Source organism: Tachyglossus aculeatus, chromosome 22 (genome assembly GCF_015852505.1).
Source record: "Tachyglossus aculeatus isolate mTacAcu1 chromosome 22, mTacAcu1.pri, whole genome shotgun sequence".
In the NCBI taxonomy this organism is placed as follows: Eukaryota; Metazoa; Chordata; class Mammalia; order Monotremata; family Tachyglossidae; genus Tachyglossus; species Tachyglossus aculeatus.
In genome coordinates, this window is record NC_052087.1 from 49,944,851 (window position 1) to 49,954,068 (window position 9,218).

At 54.1% G+C, this 9,218-nt stretch overlaps 1 protein-coding gene across 1 annotated transcript; it reads left to right on the forward strand.

Moving 5' to 3' along the window:
* The first annotated feature begins 1,513 nt into the window (after positions 1 to 1,513).
* On the forward strand, positions 1,514 to 6,983 carry B4GAT1 (beta-1,4-glucuronyltransferase 1). The gene is made up of 2 exons (XM_038764515.1): positions 1,514 to 3,596; positions 6,062 to 6,983. Exons 1-2 carry the CDS (start codon positions 2,550 to 2,552, stop codon positions 6,251 to 6,253), a joined length of 1,239 nt encoding a protein of 412 aa, XP_038620443.1. The 5' UTR covers positions 1,514 to 2,549; the 3' UTR covers positions 6,254 to 6,983.
* The last annotated feature ends 2,235 nt before the right edge of the window (positions 6,984 to 9,218 follow it).

Sequence of the window (9,218 nt, forward strand, 5' to 3'; positions counted from 1 at the left end):
CCCAGCGCTTAGTACAGTGCCTGGCACAATGTTGGGTAGGGACCGTCTCTATATGTTGCCAACTTGTACTTCCCAAGTGCTTAGTACAGTGCTCTGCACACAGTAAGTGCTCAATAAATACGATTGAATGAATGACTCCTATAGGCCTCAGTTCCCCCATCTGTAAAATGGGGATTGAGACTGTGAGCCCCATGTAGGGCAGGGGCTGTGTCCAACCCGATTAGCTCCTGTGCACCCCAGCGCTTAGTACAGTGCCTGGCACAATGTTGGGTAGGGACCGTCTCTATATGTTGCCAACTTGTACTTCCCAAGCGCTTAGTACAGTACTCTGCACACAGTAAGCGCTCAATAAATAATAAATAATAATAATAAGCGCTCAATAAATAAATAAATTGAAAGAATGAATGAACTAGGAGAAGCACTGCGGCTCAGTGGAAAAGAGCCCGGCCTTTGGAGTCAGGGGTCGTGGGTTCAAATCATCACCATCATCATCATCAATCGTATTTATTGAGCGCTTACTATGTGCAGAGCACTGTACTAAGCGCTTGGGAAGTCCAAATTGGCAACATATAGAGACAGTCCCTGCCCAACAGTGGGCTCACAGTCTAAAAGGGGGGGAGACAGAGAACAAAACCAAACATACTAATAAAATAAAATAAATAGAATAGATATGTACAAGTAGAATAAATAAATAGAGTAATAAATATGTACAAATCCTGACTCAGCTGTGCGACTTTGGACAAGTCACTTCATTTCTCTGGGCCTCAGTTCCCCCATCTATAAAACGGGGGTGAAGACTGTGAGCCCCCCGTGGGCCAACCTGATCACCTTGTAACCTCCCCAGAGCTTAGAACAGTGTTTGGCACAGAGTAAGCGCTTAATAAATGCCATTATTATTATTAACTACTAAACAAACACCACAATTATTATTCTTATTGTTCGCTTGCCGCCTCTGCGGCCTCCTGCCCCCGTCCCGCGCGTTGCAATCCCGGGCTCGGCGTGCAGTGGGTCCTCCTCCGTTGCAGAGGGCGAGCTCGCCACCAGGCCCGTCCCCCTCGCCCTGCTCCCGGCCTGCTTTGCAATCCCCAGCTACCGTGCAATGTCTTCTCCTCCTCCTCCATTGCAGACAGGGAGCTAGCCACCTTGCTCGCCCACCGCCCTGCTTTGCAACCCCGAGCTCCCTTGCAGAAGAGGAGCTAGCCACCTTGCTCGCCCACCGCCCTGCTTTGCAACCCCGAGCTCCCTTGCAGGTGAGCTAGCCCCTTGCTGGACCATTCCCTGCTCCCGCCCTGCTTTGCAACCCGAGCTCCCTTGCAGAAGGGGAGCTAGCCCCCCAGCTCGCCCACCGCCCTGCTTTGCAATCCCCAGCTCCCTTGCAGAAGGGGAGCTAGCCCCCCAACTCGCCCACCTCCTGCTTTGCAACCCCGAGCCCCCTTGCAGATGAGCTAGCCCCTTGCTGGCCCATTCCCTGCTCCCGCCCTGCTTTGCAACCCGAGCTCCCTTGCAGAAGGGGAGCTAGCCCCCCAACTCGCCCACCTCCTGCTTTGCAACCCCGAGCCCCCTTGCAGATGAGCTAGCCCCTTGCTGGCCCACCCCCTGTTCCCGCCCTGCTTTGCACCCCGAGCTCCCTTGCAGAAGGGGAGCTAGCCCCCCAGCTCGCCCACCTCCTGCTTTGCAATCCCCAGCTCCCTTGCAGAAGAGGAGCTAGCCACCTTGCTCGCCCTCCGCCCTGCTTTGCAACCCCGAGCTCCCTTGCAGAAGGGGGGCTAGCCCCCCAGCTCGCCCACCTCCTGCTTTGCAATCCCGAGCTCCCTTGCAGAAGGGGAGCTAGCCCCCCAACTCGCCCACCTCCTGCTTTGCAACTCCGAGCTCCCTTGCAGGTGAGCTAGCCCCTCGCTGGCCCAGCCCCTGTTCCCGCCCTGCTTTGCAACCCGACCTCCCTTGCAGAAGGGGAGCTAGCCCCCCAGCTCGCCCACCGCCTGCTTTGCAACCCCGAGCTCCCTTGCAGAAGGGGAGCTAGCCCCCCAGCTCGCCCACCTCCTGCTTTGCAATCCCGAGCTTCCTTGAAGGTGACGTAGCCACCCTCTTGACCCACCCTCTGTTTCCGTCCTGCTTTGCAATCCCGAGCACCCTTGCAGAAGGGGAGCTAGCCCCCCAGCTCGCCCACCCCTAGCTCCCGGCCTGCTGTGCAGTTCCGAGCTCCCTTGCAGAAGATGAGCTAGTCACCTTGCTGGCCCACCCCCTGTTCCCGTCCTGCTGTGCAATCCCGGGCTCCCTTGCAGAAGATGAGCTAGCCACCTTGCTGGCCCACCCCCTGTTCCCGTCCTGCTGTGCAATCCCGGGCTAGCGTGCAGAGTGTCCCCCTCCCATGCAGAAGGAGAGCTAGCCACTTTACTCGCCCACCCCCGGATCCCGTCCTGTTTTGCCATCCCAGGCTCCCCAAGGCGGCAGAGGGCAATGTCCCCGGGCCTGTCTGGCAGCAGCAGCCGGGGGTTGCCCCCCTGGGTGGGCCAGCTCTGAACTCGCCCCCCACCAAGCCCAAGTTGCCAATGCCGGGCCCGGGCAAGTGCTCTTTCTATCGGCTGGCCCTGGGCTCCTTGCTCCTGGTGGCCCTCCTGCAGCTGCTCTACCTGTCCCTGCTGTCCGGGCTCCATGGGCGGGAGCAGAGCCACAAGTACTCCCAGCTCTTCGAGGCCCGCAAGGCCGGGGACCAGACCAAGGAGCAGCTGCGAGCCGCCCTGGCACGTGGCGGTGTGCTCGACGCCAGCGGCGACTACCGGGTCTACAGGAACCTGCTGAGGGCCGAGGGCGCAGCCCGCGACCTGGTGCTGGCCACGCACGCCAGCCTGGGCAACCTGCCCCACCTGGAGGGCCTGGTGGAGCGATGGGGCGGCCCCGTGGCCGTGGCCATCTTCGCGGCCGGCGGGAAGGAGGCCCAGCTGGCCACGGTGTCGGCCTACGCGCTGGGTACCCTCTGCGGGGCCGTGCGGGCCCGGGTGACGCTCCACCTGGTGTGCCCGGCCGGGCACGAGGCCTCCGTCCCCGAGCCCAGGGAGCCCGGGGAGTTCGCCCGGCTGCGGAGCTGCCCGGAGGTGTTCGCCAAGCTGGCGGCGTTGGCCGGCCCCGGGCCCAACTACGCCCTGGGCGCCAACGTCTCCTACCCCAACAACCTGCTGAGGAACCTGGCCCGCGAAGAGGCCGGCCACGCCCTGGTCGTGGACGTGGACATGATGCCCAGCGAGGGCCTGTGGGCCGGCTTGTTGGAGCTGCTGGCCCGGGGGGCCGGGAGGGCCGGCACGGCCCTGGTGATCCCCGCGTTTGAGATTCGGCGAGCCCGCCGGGTGCCCGGCACCAAGGCGGAACTGCTGCGGCTCTACCAGGTCGGGGAAGTGCGGGCTTTCTACGCCGAGCTGTGCCCTCGCTGCCAGGCCCCAACTAACTACTCCCGCTGGCTCAACCTCCCCTCGGGGGGCAACCTGAGGCCCGCCTACCGGGTGGGCTGGCGGGACCCCTGGGAGCCCTTCTACGTGGCCGGAGGGGCCGTCCCCACCTTCGACGAGCGGTTTCGGCAGTACGGCTTCAATCGCATCAGCCAGGTGCCCGCCGGCCGGGGAGACGGGGCCGGAAAACCTGCCCCTGGCAGCGGGGCGGGAGACTGGGAGATGGGGCTGGATAGGGCGAGTTTTGCCGGGCGGCACGGAGGATAAAGGAGAAGCAGCGTGGCTCAGTGGAAAGAGCCCGGGCTTTGGAGTCAGAGGTCATGGGTTCAAATCCCGGCTCCTCCAACTGTCAGCTGTGTGACTTTGGGCAAGCCGCTTCACTTCTCTGGGCCTCAGTGACCTCATCTGGAAAATGGGGATGAAGACTGTGAGGCCCCCCGTGGGACAACCTGATCACCTTGTAACCTCCCCAGCGCTTAGAATAGTGCTTAACACCATCATTATTATTATTATTATTATTAAAGGGAAGGGAGCCCGAATGGGAGGGTGGAGGGATTGGGGAGCGGGTGATAATAATAATGATGGTACTTGTCAAGCGCTTACTGTGTGCCAAGCGCTGTTCTAAGCGCTGGGGTAGATACAGTTTAATCAGGTTGGACACAGTCCCCGTCCCACATGGGATCACACTCTTAATCCCCATTCGACAGAGGAAGGACCTGAGGCCCAGAGAAGTGAAGCCGCTGTATATATGTATATATGTTTGTACGTATTTATTACTCTATTTATTTATTTACTTATTTTACTTGTACATATCTATTCTATTTATTTTATTTTGTTAATATGTTTGGTTTTGTTCTCTGTCTCCCCCTTCTAGACTGCGAGCCCACTGCTGGGTAGGGACTGTCTCTATATGTTGCCAACTTGTACTTCCCAAGTGCTTAGTACAGTGCTCTGCACACTGTAAGCGCTCAATAAATATGATTGATTAATAATAATAATAATAATAATGGCATTTATTAAGTGCTTACTATGTGTCAAGCACTGTTCTAAGCACTGGGGAGCTTACAAGGTGATCAGGTTGTCCCACAGGGGGCTCACAGTGTAAATCCCCATTTTACAGATGAGGGAACTGAGGCATAGAGAAGTTAAGTGACTTGCCCCAAGTCACACAGCTGACAGTTGGCAGAGCGGGGATTTGAACCCATGACCTCTGACTCCAAAGCCCATGCTCTTTCCACTGAGCCATGCTGCTTCTCTTCCACTGAGCCACACTGCTTCTGGATGACCTGGGGATGACTTGCCCCAGGGCATCCAGCAGACGGGTGGCGGTGCCGGGATTAGAACCCAGGTCCTTCTGACTCCCAAACCCTGGGCTGTGGGAGCAAGCGGGATCGATCTCTCAGATCCCTGAGGAGAGGGCTGGCTGTCCTCAGCTCCCCATCTGTGTATGCCTAGCTAACCGGGCATACGCAGATGGGGAAGCAGCATGGTTCAGTGGAAAGAGCCCGGGCTTTGGAGACAGAGGTCATGGGTTCAAATTCCGCTCCACCAATTCATTCATTCATTCATTCAATCATATTTATTGAGCGCTTACTGTGTGCAGAGCACTGTACTAAGCGCTTGGGAAGCACAAGTTGGCAACATATAGAGACGGTCCCTACCCAACAGCGGGCTCACAGTCTAGAAGGGGGAGACAGACAACAAAACAAAACAAATTAACAAAATAAAATAGAATATGTACGTGTAAAATAAATAAATAGAGTAGTAAATCTGTACAAACATATATACATATATACAGGTGCTGTAGGGAGGGGAAGGAGGTAAAGCCGGGGGGGACGCAGCCCAACTCCGAACAGGGAGTCAACTTGGCCGGCCAGCTCTGGGTGCCAGCAGCCCACAGTGGGACCCCAAGGCCACCCCAAAATTAGGGCAGACCCTCAGTGCTCAGGGCACCCTCAAGCTTCCCCGGGACCCAAACTCAGTGCCTTTTTCCCTTTGCCACATATTTGCCAGCAAGGGGGTTGGGCCAGATGGTATCACCCAATAATAATAATAATAACGATGGCATTTGTTAAGCGCTTACTATGTGCAAAGCACTGTTCTAAGTGCTGGGGAGGTTACAAGGTGATTGGGTTGTCCCATGGGGGGCTCACAGTTTTAATCCCCACTTTACAGATGAGGCAACTGAGGCACAGAGAAGTTAAGTGATTTGCCCAAAGTCACACAGCTGACGGCGAAGCCAGGATTTGAACCCATGACCTCAGACTCCAAAGCCCGGGCTCTTTCCACTGAGCCACGCTGCTTCTCAAGCAGTCTCCGCAGGCAGATCTCTGCCAGCTGTGTGACTTTGGGCAAGTCATTTCGCTTCCCTGTGCCTCGGTTACCTCATCTGTAAAATGGGGATTAAGATTGTGAGCCCCCCGTGGGACACCCTGACCACCTTGTAACCTCCCCAGCGCTTAGAACAGTGCTTTGCACGTAGTAAGCGCTTAATAAATGCTGTCGTTATTAAACGCTCCCCCAGTTTAGCCCCGCTTTGGTCTCGGTCTCCCTGGAGGTGACCGGGAGGGACCCCCCATCTCTCCCCTCCACCCTGTCTGACCCCCGTCTCCTCCCTGCAGGCCTGTGAGATGCACGTAGCGGGATTCGAGTTCGAGGTGCTGAATGAAGCCTTCCTGGTTCACAAAGGGTTCAAGGTAGCGGGCGATTTCCACCCCCGGAAAGAAGCCGAGAACCAACACAACAAGATCCTCTTCCGCCAGTTCAAACAGGAACTGAAAGCCAAGTACCCTGGCTCTCCAAGACGCTGCTGACCATCGTCGGACACCCCCGTTCAAGGGGACTGTAAATCTCCCCTCAAGCCTCGGTGGTTCAGGAAGTGTTATCCTAACGGAGCGTGATCCTTTTCCTCCAGCACTTCTTCCCCCTTCCCATCCCCAGCTACAAGAATTTGGATTCTAGGAGGGGAATGGGAACTGGTGGAGACCACCCTGTCGGGAAGTCGGTGCGGCCTACCGGAAAATGCACGGGCCTGTGTTCTAATCCTGGCTCTGCCGCTGGTCTGCCGTGTGACCTTGGACAAATTACTTGACTTCTCTGTGCTGCCAAATGGGGATGAAATCCTATTCCCACCTCCTTAACCTGGGAGCCCCACGTGGGGCAGGGACTGTGTCCAACCTGATTACCTTGTCTCCATCCCAGCGCTTAAGAGTGGTGCTTGGCACATAGTAAGTGCTTAACAGTCACCTAAAAAAAAAGAAAAGGAAGACTTATCTGAGAGTTGAGGCCTTTAGGAAAGGGCTGAGAGGCAGGAGTCTTGGATTCTAGTCTCTGCTCTGGGAGGAAGGCACGGACTTGTGATTTCTCCATCCCGCCCTTGAGCCTAGTGAGGCTCTAGAGGATTTGGAACTTTCATCCTTAATTTAGAGGACTCCAAGGATACGAATAAAGAGCCCCAGATTGGAGATGCTAACCTCGAAATAAACTCAGTGCCAGATGTTTACTCACTATACTATTGTTCCAATAAATTATTGTTGACATCAACAGCGCTTCCCGGAGCTGTTACTTCCCCAAACCTAGAATTCCAGGGAAGCCGCCTGGCCCCGTGGATACAGCGCAGGCGTGGGAGTAAGAAGGGCCTGGGTTCGAATCATGGTTTCACCACTCGTCATCATCATCAATCGTATTTATTGAGCGCTTACTATGTGCAGAGCACTGTACTAAGCGCTTGGGAAGTACAAATTGGCAACATATAGAGACAGTCCCTACCCAACATTGGGCTCACAGTCTAAAAGGGGGAGACAGAGAACAAAACCAAACATACCAACAAAATAAAATGAATAGAATAGATATGTACAAGTAAAATAAATCTGTGACCGCTTAATAAATACCATAAGAAAAAATACTTAGGTTCTGGGAGGGAGAACGGCCATCGGATAGGATTCCTGGTTTCTTCCCCTAGATTTAGCTGCCAATAAGAGTCGGCAGGGAATGTGTCTGTTCGTTGTTATCTTGTACTCTCCCAAGTGCTTAGTACAGTGCCCTGCACAGAGTAAGCACTCAATACGAATGAGTGAATGTTCTGCAGAATGCTTCTGCAGAGAAGCAGCGTGGCTTAGTGGAAAGAGCCCGGGCTTGGGAGTCAAGGGTCATGGGTTCTAATCCCAACCCCGCCACTTGTCTGCTGTGTGACCTTGGGCAAGTCTCTTAACTTCTCTGTGCCTCAGTTCCCTCATCTGTAAAATGGGGATTAAGACTGAGACCCACGCGGACAACCTTATTACCTTGTATCTATCCCAGTGCTTGGAACAGCGCTTGTCACATAGTAAGTGCTTAACAAATACCATCGTTATTAGTAAGTGCTCAATAAATATTATTAAATGAATAAAAGACCCTGTGGGAACAGGCGACTGTGAGACCCACGTGGACAACCTTATTACCATGTATCTAGCCCAGTGCTTAGAACAGTGCTTGGCACATAGTAAGTGCTTAACAAATACCATCATTATTAGTAAGTGCTCAATAAATGCTATTTAATGAATAAAAGACCCCGTGGGAACAGGGGCTAACTGTGGGACGGCCTGACTGGTCATGGCCAGCTCGCCCTGAGGATTCCCAAGCTCTGCCATCCTAGTGTGGCTCAGTGGAAAGAGCCAGGGCTTGGGAGTCAGAGGTCATGGGTTCAAGCCCCGGCTCTGCCGCTTGTCAGCTGTGTGACTTTGGGCAAGTCACTTCACTTCTCTGGGCCTCAGTTACCTCATCTGTAAAATGGGGATAATAATAATAATGATGGCATTTATTAAACGCTTACTATGTGCAAAGCACTGTTCTAAGCGCTGGGGAGGTTACAAGGAGATCAGGTTGTCCCACGGGGCTCACAGTCTTAATCCCCATTTTACAGATGAGGGAACTGAGGCCCAGAGAAGTGAAGTGTCTTGCCCAAAATCACACAGCTAACAATTATCTGTGTTATCTGTAAAATGGGGATGAAGACTGGGAGCATGAGTCAGAGGTCATGGGTTCAAATATCGGCTCCGCCAATTGTCAGCTGTGTGACTTTGGGCAAGTCACTTCACTTCTCTGTGCCTCAGTTCCCTCATCTGTAAAATATCTCCCCCTTCTAGACTGTGAGTCCGGTGTTGGGTAGGGACCGTCCCTATGTGTTCATTCATTCATTCATTCAATCGTATTTATTGAGCGCTTACTGTGTGCAGAGCACTGTACTAAGTGCTTGGGAAGTACAAGTTGCCGACTTGGACTTCCCAAGCGCTTACTACAGTGCTTTGCACATAGTAAGTGTTTAATAAATGCCATCATCATTATTATTATTATTAGCCCCATATACTCTGCACAATAAGCACTCAGTAAATATGACTGAATAAATGAAAGGGTGATCAGGTTGTCTCTCGTGGGGCTCACAGCCTTCATCCCGGCTCTGCCAATTGTCAGCTGACAATAATGATGGCATTTATTAAACGCTTACTATGTGCAAAGCACTGTACTAAGCACTTGGGAAGCCCAAGTCGGCAACATCTAGAGACGGTCCCTACCCAACAACGGCCCCATTCATTCATTCAATCGTATTTATTGAGTGCTTACTGTGTGCAGAGCACTGTACTAAGCGCTTGGGAAGTCCAAGTTGGCAACATCTAGAGGCGGTCCCTACCCAACAGTGGACTTCCCAAGCGCTTAGTACACTGCTCTGCACACAGTAAGCGCTCAATAAATACGATTGATTGATTGATAGAAGGGGCCTTCCCAGACTGAGCCCCTTCCTTC

Bases quoted from the DNA above. Each gene is read 5' to 3' on its own strand.
- B4GAT1 (XM_038764515.1), top strand. From the start codon at position 2,550: ATGCCGGGCCCGGGCAAGTGCTCTTTCTATCGGCTGGCCCTGGGCTCC. The intron at 3,597-6,061 runs GTGCCCGCCGGC...TCCTCCCTGCAG, and splicing joins GCTTCAATCGCATCAGCCAG to GCCTGTGAGATGCACGTAGC.